The 26,834-nt window shown below is 36.5% G+C and overlaps 1 protein-coding gene across 1 annotated transcript; it reads left to right on the top strand.

The window, feature by feature from the left end:
* On the top strand, positions 1-24,915 carry LOC106086744 (phytanoyl-CoA dioxygenase domain-containing protein 1). The gene is made up of 3 exons (XM_013251537.2): positions 1-360; positions 23,695-24,352; positions 24,457-24,915. Exons 1-3 carry the CDS (start codon positions 337-339, stop codon positions 24,639-24,641), a joined length of 867 nt encoding a protein of 288 aa, XP_013106991.1. The 5' UTR covers positions 1-336; the 3' UTR covers positions 24,642-24,915.
* The last annotated feature ends 1,919 nt before the right edge of the window (positions 24,916-26,834 follow it).

Genomic DNA, 26,834 nt, shown 5'->3' with positions numbered 1-26,834 from the left:
CTCTTTTCATATTTTCCAAAATCGAATTAGTTCAGTTCACAGCTAAACGTTTAACAGAACACAACACAAACCAGAGCACCGACAACTCACAACATATAAGAATCATAATAAATTCAAAACCAACAAATAATAAATTAAATATATTAGAAAAAAAAAATAAAACCGAGCACAAGAGAGAGATATATTCTAAAGCAACGGAAATATAAATTGAATTTATATTCAATTCCAAATTAAGTGTTGAAAAAGAAATTTAGTAGCCAAAATCATAAAAAAGGCAACAAAAGTAACAAATTTAGTGCAAATTTTTAGAAATATCTTGTGAATCATATCAACAAAATGCATAGCACATTATTGGATGAGGTTTGTACAAGAAATTGTTTTCAAAAATATTTCAAATTGTTTTTATTACTATAGGAAATAATGAGTGGGTTTGGGAAGAGAAATGAATTTTAAATATATTTTTGAAACTACTACGAAATGATTTGAAATTAAAAAAAAAAAATAATTTAAAAATTCAAAACACAATGGCAGTGGATTTTTAAACCGAACACATTTCAAAACAATGTTTTGCAGTTTCTTTTATTAAAAAATAATCTTCTAGGGCATTATTTCAACATTTTTATACCCTCCACCATAGGATGGGTGTATACTAATTTCTTCATACCGTTTGTCGAAATATTGAAAGAAATAAATATATATAATATAGTATAAATATTCCTGATGGTCTTGGCATTTTAAGTTAATTTTGCCATGTCCGTCCGTCTGTCTGTCGAAAGCACGCTATCCTTCGAAAGAGTAAAGCCAGAACCTTGAAATTTTGTACAAATATTTCCTGTTATTGTAGGCTGGGCTTGTAAATGGCCCCATGTTTAGATATAGCTGCCATATAAACCGATGTTGACTTCTTGAGCCTCTAGAGGTCGCATATCTTATCCGTATTGGCTGAAACATTGCATGAGGTGAACCGTCAAAATAGGTCCATAAGTCGATATGACAGCCATATAAACTAGAGCTGACAAACTATCGATAATCGCAACATTCGATATTCCTAATAAAAAATATCGATAGTATCGATACCATCGTTAATTCTCCATATAAAACCAAATAAAACACGAATAAAGCCAAGTTTGATCAAGTCAGTTGGAAATCATGAAATTTGTAAAAAAAAATTTGCCTAACCGGATGAAATTGCGCCCCCTATAGAAAAGGATACATTCAGTATCGGATCGCCTATTTTTATTAAATTTTACGAAAAATGCAACTTTGCCTGTAGGATCGATAGGAAAAATACCAATCGATATTCAGACAACAAAAAATTTCGATAGTATCATCGATATTTTGTCTGCTCTAATACAAATCGATCTTTAGATCTGACTTATGTACCTCTAGAGGGCCCAATTACCACCTGATTCAACTGAAATTTTGCACGTACTGTTTTTATATGGTTTTGAAAAGCCGCGTCAAGTATTGTCATAATCGATCCATAACCTTTTATAGCACGATTTGACTTTCCCTAGGGGCTCACTAGGGGGCTCAATTTTTACTCTATTATTTTATGAATTTTAATACTCATGACATATTGTTGCATATTGATCCATAACTTGATGTATCTCCTGTATATGTTTTCGAAAAAGAAATCCAAAAGAACGTGTCAAATGCTATCCATTGTGAAGGGTATATAAGATCCGGCCCGACCAAACTTAACGCTCTTTAACTTGTTCAAACTATTTAAAAAGCCTTACAAGGCATTGTGCCTTTTTATGAAGGAATTGTGTTTCTTATACCCTCCGCCATAGGATGGGGGTGTACTAATTTCGTCATTCCGAAATATTGATATTGAAAGTATGTACATTCTCGATCGTCTTGACACTCTCAATCGATTTAACTATGTCCGTTTGTTTGTCTGTCGAAACCACGCTAACTTTCGAAGGAGTAAAGCTAATTGCTTGAAATTTAGCTTAAATACTTCATATTAGTGCAGGTCGGTTAGGTTTGTAAATGAGCCAAATCGGCCCATGTTTCGGTATAGCTTCCATATAAACCGAGCTCGGATCTTGACTTCTTGAGCCTCTAGTTGTGTTGTGTTATAACTTCCAAGAATGGTATTGGTCAGTTCTTAACATGAGACAGCTCCCATGTAAACCGATCTCGGATCTTGACTTCTTGAGCCTCTAGAGGGCACAATTTTTTTCAGTTTAGCTGAAACTTTGAACAGTGACTTCTCTTATGACATGCAACATGGTTTGAATCATTCCATAACCTGATATAGGTCCCATATAAACCGATCTCCCGATTTTAGTTCTTGAGCCTATAGGGCGCAATTCTTATCCAGCATGAAATCCTGAAATTTTGCACAATGACTTCTACTGTGGTATTCAACATCCAAATCGAGTATGGTATGAATGGGTCTAGCAGCTGATATAGCTCCAATAGGATATCAATTCATATTTATTATCGTTTGTTTGTATATAAAGAGATATCAAGCAAAGAACTTCTCATATGTGATCCATGGTGGAGGGTGTATAAGATTCGACCCAGCCGAACTTAGCACGCTTTTACTTGTCCCCTTACAAATTGGTTAATTTTATCTTTGTCCTAGAGTATATTACCAATAAGTCCTTATCGATATGATTGTTAAGAAGGAAATTTAAGGAATTTTTCTTTAAGGTCTCAGAAGACCCAACCAGTATCAATAATTATTCAGTTTCAAAGGGTTTAGTTTTTAATTACATTAAAATTCTAAAATTTGCCAACCGCCTTTTAAGTTAGAAGAAATATTACTAACAACCAAATAATCAACGATTGACGCAAAAGTTCTTTATTTGAAATTTTAATTTATTTGAATAGGCTATAAAAATATGAAATTTAAACCAATAGCACAAAACAGGTAAATTTTACTTTTTTGGAGCAACGAAAAAAAAACTAAAAACAATTTAAAGCTTGTAGATTTTCGGCTGAGCCATGGGGCACATTTGTCAAGTTCTTTGAGTGGTTTTCTTTATCAAAGAATAAAGAGAGATCAAAACAAAAAACATGCTGTAGGTGCTCAAAAAGTCTAATGGAAAACTGGGTTTATGCACTCATAGAAAAAAGTCTGGTAAAGTCTGCTGACATTACGGCAGAAGTTCTGCTGTTATAGCAAAATGTTTTCTATTTCAGAACGTCAAGCTGGCTGCTGGAAACCCTATTGTTTGCTAAAAATGACTGCAGTTCAATTTATGATGGGGTTGTTAGAAAATAAAATGAATGGGATGACATTAATTTTTGGAAGGGAAATTCAAAGCAAAAATACCTTAAGCAATCAAAACATATGATCGACAGTAACAGGCAAACATAAACAATAGTAATAGGCAAACATTCGCAAAGCACTCATGGTCTATTGTTGTTGTTTTTCAAAGAAAAAATTGCAGTATAAATGGGTTTCAAATAACAAACAGCCAATGTATTGCTCACAAGTGATGTGATGCTGTTTTTGTTGCGCATACCATAAGCAGTGTAAAGCGTGCTAAGTTTAGCCGGCTCAAATCTTATATACCCACCACCATAGTTCGGATTTGTGAAGTTCTTTGCCCGGCATCTCGTTATAAGCAAATAAAGGATAATGGATGAGAATTGCTATGCTATTGAAGTTTATATCAGGTTATCGACCGGTTCAGACCATATTGGACATCTAAGTTAAAGGACATAGAAGCCCTTAAGCAAATCAGACAAGAACAGCGCCTTCTAGAGGCTCTCGAAGTAGAAACGGGTGGTCGGTGTATCTGGGAGCTAGGCAAATTCCAAATTTGCCTATGAAAATTTCACTAAGGAACAGGAACAAACTTCCCACATATCAATCACTGCTGTCCGATTAAAGTTTAAGCTCAATGAGAAAACTAGTCCGAAAGGCGGGCCGCATCTGCTAGCTGTATCAGGTTTTAAACCGATTCGAATCATACTCTGCAAATCTGTTGAATGTTACAAAAACGTCATAGTACTGGCTCATAAAAATGTCTATAGGCTCAATAAGTATAATCGGGAGATCGGCGCTATCCTTAAATATGGCCCATTTACAATCCCAACCGACCTATTCTAATGTGAAGTATTTGTGCAAAAATTTTACGCACCTAGCTTTAATCCTTTGAAGATTAGCGTGCTTTCCACAGACGAACAAACAAGCGGACATAGCTATTTTAACTTAAAATGACATGGCGATCAAGAAAATATGCATATACTGTATGAGGTCTAAGACCAATATGTCGATGTGTTACAAAAGTAATGGCAATATTAGTATACACCCATCCAAAGGTTGGCACAGGCATATTAAAGAAAGTTTCATGAATGCGATATTGAACAGAAGGCAAAGGGAAACCCTATGTATTGAAGTGTATGTGGCAATCAATGCATTGCACAAATAGTCCAAAAATAGAACAAATGTTGGTACAGGTAGATTTAAGGAAGTTTCATGAATGAGATATTCACCAGTAAGCCAATTTAAATGTATGTCTCAGTGTAAAAATCTAAGAAGATATAGCCATATCCGTCCGTCTGTTGAAATCACTCTACAGTCTTTAAGAATAGAGATATTGAACTGAAACTTGCACAGACTCTTTTTTTTTTGTTCATAGGTAGGTTAAGTTCGATGATGAGCTATATCGGACTATATCTTGATATAACCCCCATATAGACCGAACTGCCAATTTAAAATCCTAGGCGAGTTTTGTTAGGCCTCTCGACATTCCTATTCATTGCAGCCCGTACCGGTCCAGATTGTAATCCAATTTCAATGGAATTTAGCACAGTGAATAGAACACATTTGTGTTTGGCGCCTAGACATCCCTGTTTTATGCGACATAAATCGGTCCAGATTTGTATATAGCTGCCATATATACCGATCTACCGTTTTCTAAGGTTTAAGGCCAAGATCCGAAATTTAGCACAATGAGCTATGTATGGCTCCTCGAAATTCATATGTTAAGATCTGTCTATATTTGGATACAGCTGCCATATATACCGACATCCCGATTTAAGTTCTTAGGCCCATTAGAGCATCGATTATGGTTTTGAACCCAAAAAAGGCGAAATTTAGTACAGTTGGAGCTGTATTAGACCTTATATAGCCTTTCTGAATATGCTGGAAATCAGACTATATTAAAATATAGCTGTCGTTTATACAAATATTCTGTTTTACATCTTTGCGGAGTTTAGTTCAAATGGGATCATATTTGGATATAGCTGCTATGGGTTCATAAGTGATGCATTTTTAGTTTTTAATTACATTAAAATTCTAAAATTTGCCAACCGCCTTTTAAGTTAGAAGAAATATTACTAACAACCAAATAATCAACGATTGACGCAAAAGTTCTTTATTTGAAATTTTAATTTATTTGAATAGGCTATAAAAATATGAAATTTAAACCAATAGCACAAAACAGGTAAATTTTACTTTTTTGGAGCAACGAAAAAAAAACTAAAAACAATTTAAAGCTTGTAGATTTTCGGCTGAGCCATGGGGCACATTTGTCAAGTTCTTTGAGTGGTTTTCTTTATCAAAGAATAAAGAGAGATCAAAACAAAAAACATGCTGTAGGTGCTCAAAAAGTCTAATGGAAAACTGGGTTTATGCACTCATAGAAAAAAGTCTGGTAAAGTCTGCTGACATTACGGCAGAAGTTCTGCTGTTATAGCAAAATGTTTTCTATTTCAGAACGTCAAGCTGGCTGCTGGAAACCCTATTGTTTGCTAAAAATGACTGCAGTTCAATTTATGATGGGGTTGTTAGAAAATAAAATGAATGGGATGACATTAATTTTTGGAAGGGAAATTCAAAGCAAAAATACCTTAAGCAATCAAAACATATGATCGACAGTAACAGGCAAACATAAACAATAGTAATAGGCAAACATTCGCAAAGCACTCATGGTCTATTGTTGTTGTTTTTCAAAGAAAAAATTGCAGTATAAATGGGTTTCAAATAACAAACAGCCAATGTATTGCTCACAAGTGATGTGATGCTGTTTTTGTTGCGCATACCATAAGCAGTGTAAAGCGTGCTAAGTTTAGCCGGCTCAAATCTTATATACCCACCACCATAGTTCGGATTTGTGAAGTTCTTTGCCCGGCATCTCGTTATAAGCAAATAAAGGATAATGGATGAGAATTGCTATGCTATTGAAGTTTATATCAGGTTATCGACCGGTTCAGACCATATTGGACATCTAAGTTAAAGGACATAGAAGCCCTTAAGCAAATCAGACAAGAACAGCGCCTTCTAGAGGCTCTCGAAGTAGAAACGGGTGGTCGGTGTATCTGGGAGCTAGGCAAATTCCAAATTTGCCTATGAAAATTTCACTAAGGAACAGGAACAAACTTCCCACATATCAATCACTGCTGTCCGATTAAAGTTTAAGCTCAATGAGAAAACTAGTCCGAAAGGCGGGCCGCATCTGCTAGCTGTATCAGGTTTTAAACCGATTCGAATCATACTCTGCAAATCTGTTGAATGTTACAAAAACGTCATAGTACTGGCTCATAAAAATGTCTATAGGCTCAATAAGTATAATCGGGAGATCGGCGCTATCCTTAAATATGGCCCATTTACAATCCCAACCGACCTATTCTAATGTGAAGTATTTGTGCAAAAATTTTACGCACCTAGCTTTAATCCTTTGAAGATTAGCGTGCTTTCCACAGACGAACAAACAAGCGGACATAGCTATTTTAACTTAAAATGACATGGCGATCAAGAAAATATGCATATACTGTATGAGGTCTAAGACCAATATGTCGATGTGTTACAAAAGTAATGGCAATATTAGTATACACCCATCCAAAGGTTGGCACAGGCATATTAAAGAAAGTTTCATGAATGCGATATTGAACAGAAGGCAAAGGGAAACCCTATGTATTGAAGTGTATGTGGCAATCAATGCATTGCACAAATAGTCCAAAAATAGAACAAATGTTGGTACAGGTAGATTTAAGGAAGTTTCATGAATGAGATATTCACCAGTAAGCCAATTTAAATGTATGTCTCAGTGTAAAAATCTAAGAAGATATAGCCATATCCGTCCGTCTGTTGAAATCACTCTACAGTCTTTAAGAATAGAGATATTGAACTGAAACTTGCACAGACTCTTTTTTTTTTGTTCATAGGTAGGTTAAGTTCGATGATGAGCTATATCGGACTATATCTTGATATAACCCCCATATAGACCGAACTGCCAATTTAAAATCCTAGGCGAGTTTTGTTAGGCCTCTCGACATTCCTATTCATTGCAGCCCGTACCGGTCCAGATTGTAATCCAATTTCAATGGAATTTAGCACAGTGAATAGAACACATTTGTGTTTGGCGCCTAGACATCCCTGTTTTATGCGACATAAATCGGTCCAGATTTGTATATAGCTGCCATATATACCGATCTACCGTTTTCTAAGGTTTAAGGCCAAGATCCGAAATTTAGCACAATGAGCTATGTATGGCTCCTCGAAATTCATATGTTAAGATCTGTCTATATTTGGATACAGCTGCCATATATACCGACATCCCGATTTAAGTTCTTAGGCCCATTAGAGCATCGATTATGGTTTTGAACCCAAAAAAGGCGAAATTTAGTACAGTTGGAGCTGTATTAGACCTTATATAGCCTTTCTGAATATGCTGGAAATCAGACTATATTAAAATATAGCTGTCGTTTATACAAATATTCTGTTTTACATCTTTGCGGAGTTTAGTTCAAATGGGATCATATTTGGATATAGCTGCTATGGGTTCATAAGTGATGCATTTTTCGCCTTATTATCAGGAAAGATAGTTTCATATAATATGTGATATACATACAACAGAAATAAACTATAAAGCCGGTCTCCATAACACCCTAGTGGATATTAGCACAGCAATAACATCGACCAGTTTGTTTAGCCCTACAAAGGCGAAGGAAGTAAAATCGGGTTTGGACCGATTATATCATACATAGTACAAATGTTGCAGGTCAAAGGAGAAGTCATCGTACAAGTATTTCAACCTGATTGGAATTGTACCCTCTAGAGGTGCAAAATCGGGAGATCGATTTATATGGCCACCGTAGCCCAGTGGTTACCATATCCGCCTTTGACACTGAACGCGTGGGTTGGAATCCTGCAAGAACATCATGAAAATACTGGCGACATTTGGGAGCTACTGCGGCACACCGTTCGGTCTCGGCTATAAAAAGGAGGCCCCTTATAGTTGAGCTTAAAACTTGAATCGGACAACACTCATAGATATGTGATAAGTTTGCCCTTGTTCCTTAATGGAATGCTCATGGACAAAATGTATTTATTTTATTTTTATCTAAATATAGACCGATTTGGATCTAGAGGCTCAAGAAGGAATATTCTTATTGCTCTCTTCAAATGAATGATTTGTGCTCGGTACGGGTCACCCAGTATCTTTCTACCCGATATTATCAGCTCATAGTACAAAACACACACACAAAGTTTCAAAAAGATGTGGTTTCCAACTTAAGGGCCCTGCTAAGAGACACACAGTGGGATAGAATAAAAAAAACGAATAAAAAATATGCCATTTTAGAGCGAATGGTGATCACTCTTTGAAATTTTAAATGATTAGAACTGAAGACTTATCGAGATTATGTGCAAAATTTCAAGGCCCTAGGTGGTCCGGGCGCCCCTAGACTTGGTCACCTCGGCATTTCGAAAAATTGTTCGGGCTGCCAAATCTTTATTTGTGGTCCGATTTTCAAAATTCTTTTTTTGCTAGATATTGCTCACAAAATCCAAAAGATCATTCAAATTTTAATTTTTGATATTTTGACCGAGTTTGCTTTTGTATTTTATGATTAACAAAAGCATTTTTGGTTCAATTTTCATTTTGATGCATGATTTGGATTGAATATTTCGAATTTCTTGGCCAAAAAAAGTAGTTCCATTGATTAGTCTTTATTGAAATATAATTGCTTAAATATCTTAACATTTTCTGTTGTGAAGAGGGCATATCGTAGATGCGTTTTAAATGTAGCTTGAACAAGATGTTTAAATTTTTACTGTTGCAATATGCACTTCAAAATAAACAATTTTTTTAAAACGGAAAAACCTCTCGATGTCTCAAAATGTAAATGTCCCCTAAACACATACAATATTTTGCACCAAACAATATTTGTGGCCTTCACAGCAAATTTACTAAAAAATGCCGATTTTGAAATCATTTTATTCTCGAAATGTGTATTTTAGGGATTTTTGAAAAAAATTCGGGCAGAATTTATTTTTGGTTTCTTAAAGACACTTTTTCTGCAAAATTAAAGGCGAATTGTTAATATATCTCCTTTTTTGTTTCAAGTGTCATCGCAGATATTCTATAGAAATACTCCGCTATTATAGTCTCGATGGTGTGACCAGCTTGTACCTACTATACAATTTCCAAATGCCTTAAGTCTCATAGTCTATCAAAGATCACTCACTGACTTTGTAGTAATATATCAAAAATCTTTAACACGTTTGTTTCGCTTTGTACATACATTTAACATTAAAAAGGTATTACTGAAAACTACCCGTTGCCCTATACTAGTATTTGTTGTACGACCTTAAGAAAGTCCCTGCCAATGACACTGCTCAGTAGACCATCTCCTCCCCAGTAGCTCAGCGGAGAAATGCAAAACAAATGTGTAAACCTTTGTGGGGGGGTAAAAAACATCAACGAACAAAACAAAAAAACTTCGAGCATTTTCTTTTTATATTTCTTATACGGAGTACCCGCTATCAGAAGCAGACAAACCGCTCAACACCACAGCATATTCATGTGGGGGAGGTGAGTGGCGGTGGGCTAAGTAGCATCAATTTATTTTCATTGTTTGTATGGTTGTCATATACGCATACACTTTGTTAGTTTGTTGGCTGGTAGGGTGCGTTTTTCATTAGTGGCATGGCTGGCTATTTTGTTTTTCTTTTAGATTTTTTTGTTGTTGGGGATAATTACGTATCATTCTAAATTTAATTTAACCGACTAATTCATCTTCTTCGTTCACATTTCACAAATCAGGCGAACAGGCCATTGGCGGTGGCGGTGCATTACACCTTTTTCTGTTGCCATTACCACGACGAAAAAAAAACACCGGCAAGCCCATGTTCTGGTGGCCGAGTTTAATATAATTTTCCCTGATGATCGACACAAATCGTATTCTTAGGAAATTTTTCGTTTTCCCCCGATACCCCTATCCATAGCCTAAAAACAGTCTCATCATCCAACAAAGAAGAAAATGATGATGATGATGATGTTGATCTTTGTCATCGTCATCATCATGATCCATCACATTAGCGTACGATTTATAATTAGAGCTAAAGAATCATCATCAAATTTTGAAATGAAAGCCAAAAATAATGACATTGTAGGTTGTTCGATTTTCCTCCAAAAACAAAACAGAACAAAAAAAAGCATTGAAAAAAAGTCGCCCACTAAATGAAACAAAAAATTGTGGGTTCATGCTTGTCTATGGAAGACGTAACAGACCAAATAAATGAGGGAACCCTTGTCCCTCAACACCACCCACCCAGCAGCCACCCGCCAACAATGCCCACAGAAATTCAAAATTTTTTATTATTTGTTTATACAAACACACTTTTTGAGGTATGTTTGTGGTTTTTTATTTGGGGGGGATTTCTTGGAAAAAGATTTCTTTAAGACAAAGGCAAATTGATTTTGGTAAATGTTTTGTTAAAAGCTCCAGAGTAAATGCAGAAGGGAATCAATTATTAAAGACCTGCAATGGTATGGGTTTAAATTTCTTAATAATTGATTATAGTTTGTCATCTTTTGTAGAACTGTTTGTAAAATGTGTTTCCTTATTTAGTTTAGGAGCCTTCTTCGGCGAACTATTGGCCTTGAATTTTGTATGAAATGCAATCCACATACCAACCATATTTCAGCTACATCTGGTATAAATCGATGAATATAGGGGCTCAAGAAGTCAAGCCCAGGGCGCTGCATCTACATGTGGACCTAAAGACATCGTATTTTATGTTATTTTTAATTTTACTTACCAAATATCAATCCAAAAAATGTTGGCCTTTGAAATTTCAGCATCAGTTTATATGAGGCTACAACTAATAAGTGGACCAACATAGTGCATAGGTTAACATGACCGCCTGTGACACTGAACACCTAGGTTGGAAATCTGGCGAAAACATCCAAATTCGAATAATATCGAATAATAAATAAACACTTTACGGACTTAAATAACCGTTGAGCAGAGCAGACGTGTTTTGATTTCAATTTTGACAACCAACGCATTGATACATACAAATTGACCCTCCCTAGAGTATTTCCAGTAAATCATCTTTGATTTAACCAAATTCTTACCGAGGGAGAAGAAGGCTTCTTGCAGCTTCCTATCCATGAAAAAATTTAATCGAGAACTAGGCCCAGGTATTTCGCTTCCTTCGACTATTGCATATTGACCCCGTCTAAAGATTTTGCACTCATTAAGCAAATACATTAAATACCACAAAAGAGCATTTCATTCAGCGCCTCAAATATATGTGAAAAACATTGTAATTTAAAGTTATATGAAGCTTTCATCGCATGGCCAATTAACACTTGCACTATTACATTGGCATGTTTATTGTAACGTTTCAATTAAAAATTTCAAGACTAAACAAAAAGCAAACACAAATCACTTTCAAATGATTTCCGCTCCAGCCTACGTGCGCAACCCAACGAACATAAGGCATGGCATAGGTGAACAACGTAGCACGCACCAGAGGTTAACAATGACCTAGATCTTGGTACTCCCCAGCAATAACCTCTGCGGGCAATTGACGAAGACGAAGAAAGAAAAAAATCTTGTAGCAAATTTATATATTTGTTGATATATTCAGTAATTATGGCAAAAAACACATATAAATTTTACAAAAACATTAAAACACAAATTTTTAATGTAGACTTATCAGTAAATATATAGATGTATGCTATATAGTCAAACATATATATGTTTATATGATTATACACCGTAAGGTATGGGCTACTTCATAGTAATAATTAGATTAGAGTGCAAACACTCGCTACTGGTGGTACATCATGATAAAGCTACACAAGTGCCCCAACTATTATTAAAAAATTTTAGTTGTGCAAATACTATAGTTGTAGTTGTTGTTGTGTCTGCTGTTAATGTTGTTGGGGTATTGAGTGTGGAAAAATAAAATTTCAAACGGGGTCACTGTACTTTGGCACAATAACAAACAAAACTCAACAAACAAATTCGAAACAGATACAATAGTACAATGAGAAGTACGCACACCATAGAAATTATGAAATCCACAGTGCAATTCATGGAGTACATCTTGCTCACGATGGGGGCAGGGAGTCTGTGTTTACAAATATTGATAGTTGTGTAGTGTAAGAGATTTTATCAACATTTTCGAAATGTTTGTGCCAGCATACGAAGTAATTTTAGCTAAAACAAGTAAAAAAGCATTGAGTTCGAATATCCACCACCATGGATATATTTATTATTCTATTTTATTATAGATCTACTATATCCACATTAATATTCAAATATTGGCCGATCTGAAGCATATCTGGATCAGGTGTCGAGAAGCCTTATACAAGTTACAGTTTTAAATTTCTGCGAAATCGGTTAATGTAAAAGAACTTTGTGCTTAGACCAAAAATCGGCATATTGGTCTATATGGTCCAATCCAGTCCATATTAAGTTTGGATATCAGAGAGGCTTGTCCTAATCACCTTTAAAATTTTCGTGAAAAAAATCGTTAATGAATAATTAAACAATAAATTCATACAAACATCTCAAACATCTTTATTCCGATTGGGGTATTTGGGGTTGAGGAGGACCCAAGATTTTTGAAATCATTGTCAATTTGTAATCCGCTCCCAAATGCCTTTCATATGAGACCCGTTTTGTAACCTTTGTAATTCTTGGATATTTAATTGGAGGTGGCCATCAAGTGGATCCAATTTTCAATTTCAGATTCGTATTCTGCTATCAAAAATCTTCTGTTTGGTTCCCATATAGATTGGGTGTATCTACACTATTTATGGACCACAGAAAACACAGCTAACCATTTGTCAGAGTAGTACTCTATAGCGAAGTCTACGAACTTTTATCCCAGAACTATGGGTCTAAAATCAAAGCAAGCTTCCGGTTTCTAATGATAACATCAGTCCGGTTCTAATATGTCTTGGAAGTCCACACTCAACTGCTGAAGCTAGCGTCCTTGGATTTTGATGAAATTCCGTATTGTTGCATTCGAAATAAGGCGATAATTAGGAACTAGTAATATCTAGAAGAATTGGAGGCCACCGTAGCGCAGAGGTTAGCATGTCCGCCTATGACACTGAACGCCTGGGTTTTTTCTTCTTTAACTAAGCCCAGATTGGTCCAAATTTGGATATAGCTGCCATTGAGACCGATCTCTCAATAAAAAGCACATTTATTTTCCAATTTCACCGAAATTTGGGAGAGTGCGATGTGTTAGGCCACTCGACATCCATCGTCAATTTGGCCCCGATCGGTCCAGATTTGGAAATAGCTGCAATATAGACCGATCTCTCGAATTAAAGTCTTGGTCCCATAAAAGGGGCATTTATAATCCGATTTCGCTGAAATTTGACACAGTGACTTATGTTAGGCTTTTCGACGTCCGTATCGTAAATAGTTCAGATCAGTTTTTATTTGGATATAGCTACCAAAAAGACCAATATGTTTTCATACAAAATTGAACAATAACTTGTACTTAATAGACCATTCAATGACCGTGCCGAATTTGGTCCAAATCGGACGATATTTTGATATAGCTTCAATAGGGGCATAAATTATGAATTTTTGGCAGATTATGATAAAAAGTAGTTTACATATATACGCGAAGTGGTGGGTGGTGGGCCGGGCCGAACTTTGGATTCCCCTTTTTACCCCTTTAACCCATTACTTGCTTAAAACCTTTTACTTGTTTTTCTTTTTTTTGATTTTTTAATTAAATTCTTCGCAAAATATAGCTCCACATTTAAAAAACCCTCACCAACGCCAGGAGGGCAATTTTTTTGTTTTTGTTGTCATATTTGAGCTCCTCAAAAATTTCCTTTAACTTGATTATCATATTGCCTATACTCGGCCTCATTTCATTTATTTACGGCAAAATGGGGTTCCAATTTCCTAAACTCCCCCCTTTTGCACAGGTGAGGGGGGACCCTCCTTTAAACGTTTTTCTTCATACTCGTATTCTAAAAAATTTCCTTTAATTTGAGTACCATATTGCATATATTCCGTACACTTTCACTTGATGAGGGGGACGGCCCGTTTAGGGACCCCCAGGCTCGAGCCGCAAAAACGGACTTCATACTCCTTTTCCTGGGGTCCCTTCGTATGCCAAAAATTATATATTTTTTATGATTTTCCCCGTAAATTGCACTTCAGCCAACTTCTAACATGCATGCTTAGTATGGCGCAGATCGGTTTCCATATTAACCACTTTCCAGTTTCGTCCCAAGACAGCGGAATTATCATTCCATTTGACTAAAAATTGGCACAAATTATTTTTTTATCACTTCCAACATCCATGACAAGTGTGGATTTGAACCACTGTTTCTTGAGCAAACATTTTTAGAATGTGTTGTAGATTAAGATTTTGACAACCGCTTAGTGTGTATTTTGTGATGCCTACCTTGTCGACACTCCATCTTTTGGTGTCAGGTACAAAAAGTTCAACAAAATTTGATTGCAAACTTCCGTTTAAACAATTAATTATGCTATACGTATGATTTGTTTATTATTAATTGAAATAAATGACAAATGCATTTCAAAATCTTGATCGTAGTAAGACATATCAAAAACACAAGTATTGTACATATTCCTCTCACATACCGACATAGGCAATTAAAACAATTTTTAAAATAGCCAAATGGTTCCGCTTCCTTAAAAATAAACTAGACCATTCAACAAAAATGCAAGCAAACATTTCAAACATCTGTTGTTGCTAAACAATATTTGACGTAATGTTTTTTGTTTTTATTGTTTGCAAATTTTTATTTAGAGTGAGTTGCATATTGTCGACGTTAGGTGTCTACAAGTCACCGAACAACGATCAGCACGACTGGCTACAAATGCCACTACACGCTGATGTGCCATTGAATACTAATCTGCTCTATAAACCACCAACAAAACTACTCCCACTTACACCTAGACCCCTTTAACAAAAAATATAATAACAACAAAAATTATAAATAAAGCAAAAAAAACGTTCCCCGCAAGTATTTGTTGTATTAAAATAAAAATAAAATTCACTTTTTTGCAAAACTAAAAAAAAAATGCATAACCGTCACAAATTCAAATTCAAAGTACTCAAAACTCAAATGTCAATCATATGAAAGGGAAATTGTGTCACACTCACACATCTGTAAAGCAACGAGCAAACACACACACACACACCTACTATATGTCCCCATCTATTATGTTAGCTTTAGAATGGCAGACAGGCGGGCGGATTTTGCTTAGGCGAAAATGGCCAAATGATTTGCTATGGGATTTAGACAATTTGTAGAATTTTCTTTGACCAACAAGACAAGGAAAACAACACAAACAAGAAAACATCGACAGCAACACAAGTCGTCTCATGAAAGCCGTCAACTTCTCAGAATAGACAATGAAAATATAATCGATTTTTGCTTAAAGCGGCGTAAAATTAGAGCTATTTTTAGAACAAAAGTCAACGCGAATGGTCAATGAGGATGCCTTTTGTTAGCACCTGCGACCGAGATACATGAATGCTGTGATTGAATAAACGGATTGTTGAAATGTTGAAAATATATTGCCATGCTCTCTTCTTAAGCAATGAATGTTTATCAAAAATCTATGCTATAAAATTGAATCATTTGGTAAAAATTTGAGAATGACAAGACGAGCGCTATGCATACAGGTGATAAGTGAAATTCAACACACAAAGTTTTATAATATAAAACAAATTGTCTGTCTTTCGGTTAAAGAACATTAGAATATATGATGCATAATAGACAATATAATGAATATTAGAATGTAGGTAAAAAGTACCCCATAAGAAAATATGAAGAAAATTTTTAAGATTAAAAGTTTGTGGTCCAATTTCGAACCTCACCCAAAATTTTTATTATACGAAAATTTGTATTTATTTTGTGTGCCTGTATGGCTGTAGTTAAAAAAAAATAGTCCGAAAAGTTAATAAGAAGAATTGTATGTCTTTATACCACCAGTAGAAAGGAATCGTTCATTAAAAATAGGGTTAACATATCTTGAGTGGGCATGTAGACTAGGGTGGGTCAAAAATACTTGGACAAATTTGGAACAGGGAGTTCCGAAATTTGGCATGTAGGTAAAGCTTAGAAACATATGATGGGCGACTAAATGATTTTTTCACAATTCGAACATTTTGGTACCAGAATTGGTACCATTTAGAACTTTCTTTTGTATTCTACGCAAAATTTTCTTTTATTTGAGTACCATATTGCCTATATTCCATACACTTTCACCTGATGAGCGGGAAGGCCCGTCTTGGGTCCCCCAGTCCCGAGCCCCAAAAACGGACTTCATATTCGCGTTCCTGACGTAGATTTAGAGGGACGCCCTTGCAAGAGACGCCCGATCCGCCTAAGGCCTTGAAATTATGCACATGATATCAATAACACTTCACTATCGGACCACAAATGAAGACTTGCCATGATCTCGATAGCACCTCAGCTCTAACCATTTCAAATTTCAAAGAGTTATCCCTATCCGTTTCCAAGTGACATATTTCTTACTATTTTTTTTTAAAGCTATCCCACTGTGCGATCTGTCGATTTAGGGTTTTAAGCCCATAAAAACCGCATTTATAGTGAGCTGTTTAAAGACTCACGTTATCCGACCTCAATATTGCCCAGATTGGACCCTATTTAGATATAGCTGCCAAATAAACCGATTTGCCGACATAGGGTTTAAAGCCCGCAAAAGACTCATTTATATTTGGATATCGCTGGAAATTGGAACATCCGACGAAATATGGTCCAGATCGGCCCATATTTACATATAGCATCCATATAGACTGATCTTCAGATTAAGGGTCTTGATCCGATCATAAACGTCAAAGATTTTAATGAATCTCGAATTTCCACTCAGTGAAGAACTTAGTACCGCAAATGAAAATGTTTCCACAGTTTTTTTCACCATTTTTATACCCACCATCAGGGTATGCTAATCTAGTCATTCCGTTTGTAGCACCTTGAAATATTGATCTGACACCCCATAGAGTATATATATTCTTGATTGTCTTGAGATTCTTAATCGATACAGCCATGTCTGTCTGTCGAAATCATGATAACGGTCTAACGAATAAAAATATCCTATTGAAGTTTTTCACAGATACTTCTTATTGATGATTGGAGGCGCAGAGATTAGCATGTCCGCCTATGACGCCGAACGCCTGGGTTCAAATCCCGGTGTGAATATCAAAACATTTTTCAGCGGTGGTTACCCCCTTACTAATGCTGGTTACATTTGTGAGGTATTTCTCTACCAAATGGTGTCGCAATGCCGCACGCCGTTCGGACTCGGCATATAAAAGTAGGCCCCTTATCATTGAGCTTAAACTTTAATTGAACTGCACTCATTGATATGAACGAAGTATCCCCTGTTTCTTAATGGAATTGATGTAGGTCAGTGGGGATTGCAAATGACGCATATCTGTTTAGATTGAAATATATAGCTCCAATATTAGCCGATCTCCCGATTATACATCTAGAGCCTCTAGTGAGCTCAATTTTTGTCTGATTTTCCGAAGTTTTGCACAACTTCACTTATGACCTTCAACATACGTGCCAAATATGGTCTGAATCGGTCTAATACATGATATAGCTCCCATTTAAACCGATCTCCCGATTATACGTTTTGAGGCTCTAAAGGGGGCAATTCTTATTCAATTCGGCTGAAATTTTGCGCAATGGCATGTACTATTGTCTCCAAAATCCAAGCCAAGTATGTGCGGAATCGGTTCATAACCTGATAATGCTCCAATTATATCCTTTAAGCTATATTACCTATACTTTTGAGCCTCTAAAGGGGGCAATTCTTATTCAATTTGGCTGAAATTTTACGCAATGGCATGTACAATTGTCTCCAACATCCAAGCCAAGTATGGGCGGAATCGGTTCATAACCTGATAATGCTCCAATTATTATTCTTTAAGTTTTATTTACCTATAAAGAGATAACTTCAAACAGGTTGTTTTCATTCCTACTATTCCTACTACCAATTCTAAAATACCAAAACGACCCAGTAGCCGTATGCTCACTCTGCTCTGCTCTGTAACGGTCTATTACTATTACCTTACTTAACCTGTGTCAAGCCAATAGACGAATATAACAGTTTCAGTATAAAAGGAACTGATTACTGTTCGACAAAAGAGTGATAATAAATGTACTCTCACAATATTTACCTTATCATTACGTCCCTGGGAATGTTTGGCGACAAAGCTTAGATTACCTTGAAGGCCTTTGATTTTCAAAAATGTTACCTATAGGGTATTTAGGCATGTGTTTCATTGAGGTAGTGAAATAATCGCCTGCTCGCCGTGTTTGTTTGCAATAATCTATTTTAGAACAAATAAGTGTAGTATAATTAGACATATCATCCATAGGTGTGCTTATTCTACATGGTGTCTAAATATAGAAATTAATTGAGAACAAGTGCAAATGGCTTCAACACAGAAAGATCGGCTTAGAATCAAACTACTATGCATGGATTTGAAAAGATTGATGTCGAAACGCACAGAACTTACAAAATCAACTTCACAGTCGCATACATCTTCTTTCCACTATAACCTAACCTTATTCAAAGCCGAACTTACTAAGTCTATTGACAGAGTTAGTTTTGAAGATTTTAGATTAAAAAAAAATCCATTTTAGGATGAATTGATGTGTACCTAACATCTAACTTAACCAACGTAGTACAAACTGTTGATGGAATGTAAACCGTCGGTACTGGCGACTTCTTTGAAATCCATTATGAATATCACCGCTTTCTTATATTGTATAAGTGGCATATTTATATATTATTCCCCATTTATATTAATGTTCAAATTATTATACAATTTCTCCCAAGCATTATTTTGCTCGCAGTCCATCAAGAACATCACGTAATAATAAATAAGCTAGCAATGTATGAATACCAAGTAAGCCAAAAGGTATTTAAATTATATCACTTCCTTCTACGCTCTAAATATGTGACAGGCAATAATCAAGTCAGCTCTCCCATTGTGAATTCTACTCAGACAAAATTATGCACGTGTGTGCAAAAAAAACATCCGTTTATAAAAATAAATGACATGAAAACATATGTAAACAAAACACAAACTTGGAAATGTTTTTATTTTTTTTTCGTAAAACTTAAAACGCATAAAATAAACTGGAAAAAGAAAACAAAATTTACAAAAAAAAAAATCCATAGCTGCATGCCATTTATGCTAGTCAAAGTCAAACCTATTGTTGCTTACAATTTGATTTAAAATGATCCTCATTCATCATGTAAATGGGGGAACACCTTAACATTATTGTGGGTTAGGTTTTTTTCCATACACGCGCCCTGGCTTCTCTACCCATATAAGAAGGCAATTGAATAAAACATAGCGCCTTGATAAGAAGACTATTACGAGCCAAACGTTTAACACACTATTTTGCTCTGACTGACAACTGATCAGAGCTGAGTGCCACAAGCATCGTGCATTGCTTACATGGGTCCCAATGACCCAATTGTAATGCAATCAACCATCAGCGCTTTATTAAATAAATCCATGCATTCATCCATCCATACATCCCCTTGATAAGATGATGACAAAAAAATTAATAAAAAATGCAAAAACATTGTGTCATACGTCTAGCAAATTACTGACAACATAACATTTGGCTTTACACAATAAATTTTTATAATAACAATAATAAAATCTGACCGCCATTTCTGGAAAATTTTGATGGCGTATGGAAAACTTTAACGTCCATGGTCATTGAAAGTCATCTTTAATTTATGTAAACATACCACAAACTTTTCAATTTGGATGATTTCCTCGGGAAATCAAAAGCTTTTCTTAACTCTAGCATCAAATAGAGCAATTCCGAGAGGAAATTAAGGTCATTTGCCTACATTTAGCTAAACATGAGTTTCTTATTCAGATAATGAAATAATCGCCTAGGGTGAGTTCTTATCAACTTTACCATTTCTCACTATTATCAGCCAATCTATTTCAGTAAAATAAATCGATTTTATAAAACAAGGTCTACTTCTTAATAGACGGCTGTTGTGTATTAGCCCTTAACTGGTGTCAGATAACACAAAAATGTTAACTGTTTAATCGTTAACAGCCTAATTTATGTACAGAAAAGGTAATAATTAATCGGTTATTAAATTCACCTGTTATGGGCCTAAAACCTTAAATCGGGAGATCGGTATGTATGACAGCTACATCCAAATCTGAAGTGATCTGAGCCGTATTATACAGGAATGTCGAGGAGTCTAATACAACTCACTCCAAATTTCACCGAAATCGGACAATAAATACGCCTATAATGGGCCCAAGACCTTAAATTAAGAGATCGGACTATATGACGATTATATCTCAATATATATCAATCTTAACTATGCTCCTAACGCAACTCACTGTATCCAATTTCAGCAAAATCGGTTAATAAATTCACCTTTTATGGGCCTAAAACCTTAAATCGGGCGATCGGCACATATATCCAAATCTGGACCGATCTGGGACGTATTGATATCGAAGAGCCTAACACAACTCGCTTAACCAAATTTCTGCTATATCGGATAATAAATGCGTATGGGCCCAATACCTTTAATCGAGAGATCGGTCTATATGGCAGCTATAGCCAAATATGGACCGATCTAAGCCAAATTGAAGAAGAATGTCAAAGGGCCCAACACAACTCACTGTCCCAAATTTCGGCTACATCGGACAATAAATGCGCCTTTTAAGGGGCCAAAATCTTAAATCGAGAGATCGGTCCATATGGCAGGTGTATTTTAAATTTTTATCGACCTGGGCCAAATTGAAGAAGGACGTCGAAGGGTCTAACAAATTTTGGCAAAATCGGATAATTAATGCGCCTTTTATGCGCGCAAGACCTTAATCTTGCTATATCCGAATCTGGACCGATTTGGGCCAAATTGAAAAAAGATGTCGAAGGACCTAATACAACTCACTGTCCCAAATTTCAGCAAAATCGGATAATAAATGTGGCTTTTATGGGCCTAAGACCCTAAATCGGCGGATCGGTCCACATGGCAGCTATATCCAAATCTGGACCGATCTGAGCCAAATTGAAGAAGAATTTCGAAGGGCCTAACTCAACTGACTGTGCCGAACACAATAGACATAATGACTAAAACAAAACAGCAAATGTTTACGTGTGAAGCTAGCCTCTGATGTCATTCAACCTAATCTAAGCTAAATAGGTCAAACATTAAACCAACCTCATAGCCAGGCACTCTAGTACTTTTATTTACACTTCTACACAACAAAAGCTAACTTTACTTAAAAATACTCTACACAACCCTACTCTACATTTCTTATCTTCTCTATACTACTCTTATCTAAAGTACTCCTCTCAACACTACTCTTCTATACACACTACTCTTCACTTTGTCCACTCCACACTCCACTACCTTTTTACACTTTTTTATCTAAATTACTCTACTCTGGACTTGTCTACTCTACACTACACAACTATTCGGTTCTTTACACTACACTACTCTTCTCTACACTTCTCTTCTCTACATTATTCTTCTCTACTCTACTCTTTTCTATACTACTTTTTTCTGCACTTCTCTAGTCCATACTAGTTTTCTCTATACTACTCTTGCTAATACTTCTGTTCTCTTCACTTCTCTTGTCTATACTTCTCTTTTCTACACTACTCTTCGCTACACTACTCTTGTCTATACTACATTTCTCTACATTACTCTCGTCTATACTACTTTTCTCTACACCACTCTTGTCAATACTGCTCTACTCTACAATACCCTTCTCTACACTAATAAACTCTATACTACTACCCTTTATGCAACTCCATACTTCTCTATCCTACATCACGCTACAGCAATATATACAACTTCTGTCTCTTCTACTCCAATCTATACGACTCCCTTCCTTATCTCTACTGTATTCCACTCTACACTGCTTCATATAACTCTAGTTTACACTTTTTGATTAAACTCTACTCTACTCTACCCTCCACTTCTGTGCTCTAAAAACACCGCTTTAATCTACAGCTCTTATTTTACACAACTGCATTCAGCTCTACACTACCTTATTCAACTCAACTATAAAACACTTCTCTAGCAAAAACTGCTTTATTCTATACAAATGCAAATTTGCCATTCCATTAAGGAGGAAACTTCTCACTTATCAATGAGTGCTGTCCAAATCAAGTTAAAGCTCAATGATATGAATTCTCCTTTTTATGGGCGAGTCCGAACGGCATGCAGCAATGAGACACTTCTTTGCCGAGAAGTTTTTACATGAGATAGTACCTCACAAATATTGCCAGCATTAGGAAGCCATAACCAACGCTGAAAAGTGTTCTGATATTCTTGCCAGGATTCGAACCCAGGCATTCAGAGTCTTAGGCGGACTGCTTACCTCTTGGCTATGGTGGCCTCCGAATCTACACACAAATCAAATATAAGGGCTTCAAAATCGGCTACGTCAACTTCAGAGTGGATTTTAAAAATTATGGCATGTGCTTACAAAGTTCCTGCTGGGAAGGGAAGTTTTCTTCATTCGCAAGTAACAAAACTAGACTAGCGTAAGAAGAAGCACTTCCTAGCAAATACTTTGTAATCACATGCAATTTTTTGTAAAATTACCATTGCGAGACTGGGAACTACATTACACATTCCAGGGAAACTTTAATCTGGGGATGTGCCTCTGGCGACGTGTGAGCTAAGTTTCAGGATCAGTCCCGAAATCAACGAATAATAGATGGTCAAAAAGAGTTGTGAACATTCCAAAATTATGCGGCCCAATTCGGGCGAGAACATCAGAAAAAAATTATCAGCGTTGGGATCGCTGGCTAGAACAAACGTGTCAATCATTATGTCCGTCACGACAGGGTCGGGAATATGCTAATAGACTGATGGTTGCAGTAACGACTTTTGCAGAACCTATGACGGGGTCGAGGAAGAAAAGACTATAGAGCATCTGCTGTGTGCGTCCCGTACCAGAAGTCAGAAGTAGTTACACTTTAGGTTCTAATTTCTTTAAGAACTTGTCTGATTCAATCGCAAGTTGTTAGGCTTTTTAAAGCGACCTGGAAGCTTCAACGGTAGCAACTAGAAGGCATCTTCCTTCTCCAGTTCCTGTGGTATCACAATGGACGAAACTGTCTGAGGGAGTATGATGGTGGACTGCCACTTAAACCTCACCTAATCGAAAGTAGGGCCCGATGGCCCCTCTTTTTCTCGAAGAATTTTCAACATACACGGTAACCAGATTTATCTCCACTATGCCAAATAAGTAGGGTACAGCTCCAGAGATAAAGATTTTTGTTGACATCGATAATTTTGTAGACTTCTATAATAACCAGATTTTTATAACTAATTTAAAATTTTTTATGTAACTGATTTCTTTACTTCTCTTACTCTTTTAATTGAGGTGACATTTTACTCACGACTCCATTCTATCTCTCCTACTTTTAGATTAACCAAAATGGTTACATTGTTATTGAAGATTTCCTAACACCCGAAGAAGTCGATGAACTCTACAAAGCTGGACGTGCCTTATGCATGGATGCTCCTCAGGCAAATCGCAAAATATTCGATACTTGCAAACACGAAGATGCCCAGAGTAAAGAAACCTATTTCCTCGAGTCTGGAGACAAAGTGCGATATTTCTTTGAAGATGGTGCAGTAGGTGAAAAAGGCGAATTGTTGGTGGATCCCATGGTGGCACTGAATAAAGTCGGCCATGCTTTACACACAGAAAATCCTGTCTTTAATAAAATCAGTTTCTGCAATCGTGTTAAGGAGATTTGTTGGCAATTGAATTTCAATAAGCCTGCCATTTGCCAGAGCATGTATATCTATAAGAATCCCAGTATTGGAGGTGAAGTTGTGGCCCACCAAGACTCATGGTATTTACATACAGAACCTGGTTCAGCTATTGGATTTTGGTTTGCCTTGGAAGACTGTACTCTGCAAAATGGTTGTCTGCAATTTATCAAGGGATCTCATAAGAGTGGAGTGCATCGTAGATATATTCGCAATCCCGATAAGGATTCTAATGATTTGATGATCTACGATAGAGCAGCACCAATTTATCCTCATTCAAGTTTCACACCCATACACTGTAGCAAAGGTAAGGGGAGAAAAAATCGGGGGATAGTTCGTAGTTCAAATAAATGAACTAGTTCGGTCATTAAGAGTTTCAAAGCTTAATTGTTTCTTTTCTATTTTTTTCAGGTACCTGCATTGTCATCCATGGCGATGTTGTGCATAGGAGTGAACCAAATCGTTCCACCAAAAGCCGTCATGCCTACACCTTCCATGTTATTGAGACTGAAAATAATGTCAAATACTCTGAAGACAATTGGTTGCAGCCACCAAAAGACAAACCCTTCCCCTTGCTCTTCGAAAGAAAGAACTGATCTAACTGTCTCTATTTACATACGTATATTATGGAACGAATTAAACCACCATTATTTTCCACAATGTTTTATACAATTTCCGTTTTGTAATTTAATATGTGCCTGTATGTTTTTTCTTATAATTTTTTAGGTTTTCGTTCTAAAGTAATTTCTGTTCTTTGTGATTTTAACCCTCCCCCATATTATTTTTGCAATAATTTAGTTTAATATCTTTAAGTGAAGTAACGATTGTATTAATTCAAGACAAAGATAAGAAGCATGTTGACATAGATATTTAATTATAAAACCTACTGATATTTTAATTAAAAATAAAAAATGTATTAATAATAAAATGTATTTTTTATTTTAAATAAAAATTATTCGATCTTGGCCATCAAGGATAAGAAATTTTTGGCTTTAGGAACTAAAAACCATGATTTGTGGAAAAATTATTATTGATCACATGGAAAAGCCTTATTACAAAAATGTTTCTATAAACGGTTATCTACGACAAAAAGATGAATTTTCTCATACTAAAATTTTGTTTGATCTACAGTATTCTTACAAAGAGTGGCCCACATAGCGTTTCGCGAGCCACTTTACAAAAATCGCATCATAATTTTCTAAGGTCTGCGCGTAGTCAATATGGCGCTTTGTGTGTTACCCATGTTTCGCAAATGCTGAACTGCATCAACTACATATAAAGTATACATTACCCATCTAAAGGTTGCCTTAATCCTTCGTGGACACCCTATACATAAGTCAACATGGTTAGCAAATTTGTGTTTGATTGAAATTTCTAGAAGATAACTAAAGTGCGTGTATATTTCCAAATCAATATCTGTTACTTCATTGCATAGTGGACAACGACCACCATAAATAACCTATGACGTATACGGACTGAGGACGGATTTGAACCCGTATGCTGCGCAGACGATGTTAAAATACTTCTAAGGGATAAGTATCCGAATCTGCTATTTATAAGAGCCGAAAGAGTCTTGCAGATGGCATAGACTGGGCTAGACCTACGGGTCTCAATGTTAAACCAGAGAAGACTGAAATCTGCCTGTTTACGACGGTGGACCAATTTGACTCACCACGTGTCCTCAATAGAGCGATATCGATATCTGACTGGAAACTGAATTGGAAATGTTACATTCAGGAGCGTATCGAGAAGGCTCAGAGATGCCGGTCCATAGGCTCGAAATGGGGCCTGAATCCGCGGCCTCAGTAGATTGATGGACTGCGATGGAAAAAATGCGATATAGGCGAGGCGATGACGACCACGACAAGTAGGGCACTGCAGACTATTCTAGTTATCCGACCCATAGACATAAAGATTAGGTGTGAGGCAGTTACTATGAGACCTAAGGTGATGGGAGAATGGATAGAGCATAGGAGCAGGTCAGACCATCACGGTATAACCAAGGCAGCGATAGGAAACCTGGAAGGAATGGAAAAGGGTTTCCGATCGGATACCTGAGGGGACAGTTGAGGTCGAGTGCGAGGCACTGGTGTCAGCGGCACAGTCTCACATTGCGGGAACTCTGGTATTGCCATCTGGAAGTTCATGCTACACAGTTTGATCAATGCTAGAGGACAGAGTGGATCTAGGGGTCTATATTCAGAACCCAGGGACTGCTTTCTGCTTTCGACTGCCTGAGCATAATACGGTTCTGCAGGCGGAAATCCGGATGATCGCGGAATTCGTGAGGTGGTAAGGTGTTAATGCAGGCACGTCGAGTGTGAACATCTTTACGAAAAATAAACTGGCCATCAAGGACGTTAAGGTCCCGAACAGATTAACGCTTTCTCTGAGAATGACACGATCTGCATTGTTCCGGGTTCCGGGCCCCAGAGAAAGAGCAGACGATTTGGCAGTGAAGACCAGAGAACTGCCATCAATAAACTTTGTGAACCCGATGCCGTATGGAGGACGCAGTCCGCGTTAATGGCGTGGGCTTCGCATGTAACACTCTGGAACAGCGAAACGGTTGGTAGGACGACGATGAGGAGATTCGGACCGTGCCAAGACTATGCTATTACTGAAAGAAAGTCAGTATAGCTTTCGGTATCATAACGGGACACACAGGACTACGACCCCACCTTTGAAAAATCGGGAATAACTTGCTTGGATATGAAAATTGCCCAAAATGGTCTTTGAGTAAACTCACTTTAATTGTGAATTTATAACATTCTTGAAAAAATCATAAT

The sequence above is a fragment of the Stomoxys calcitrans genome, chromosome 2 (assembly GCF_963082655.1).
Source record: "Stomoxys calcitrans chromosome 2, idStoCalc2.1, whole genome shotgun sequence".
In the NCBI taxonomy this organism is placed as follows: Eukaryota; Metazoa; Arthropoda; class Insecta; order Diptera; family Muscidae; genus Stomoxys; species Stomoxys calcitrans.
This window is presented reverse-complemented; position numbering and strand designations above follow the sequence as displayed.

What these genes read in the sequence shown, in the direction of transcription:
- LOC106086744 (XM_013251537.2), top strand. Translation starts at nt 337, where the DNA reads ATGCATAGCACATTATTGGATGAG. An exon ending in ATAGCACATTATTGGATGAG is followed by an intron (nt 361 to 23,694) that starts GTTTGTACAAGA and finishes TCCTACTTTTAG; the next exon opens with ATTAACCAAAATGGTTACAT. An exon ending in ACCCATACACTGTAGCAAAG is followed by an intron (nt 24,353 to 24,456) that starts GTAAGGGGAGAA and finishes TATTTTTTTCAG; the next exon opens with GTACCTGCATTGTCATCCAT.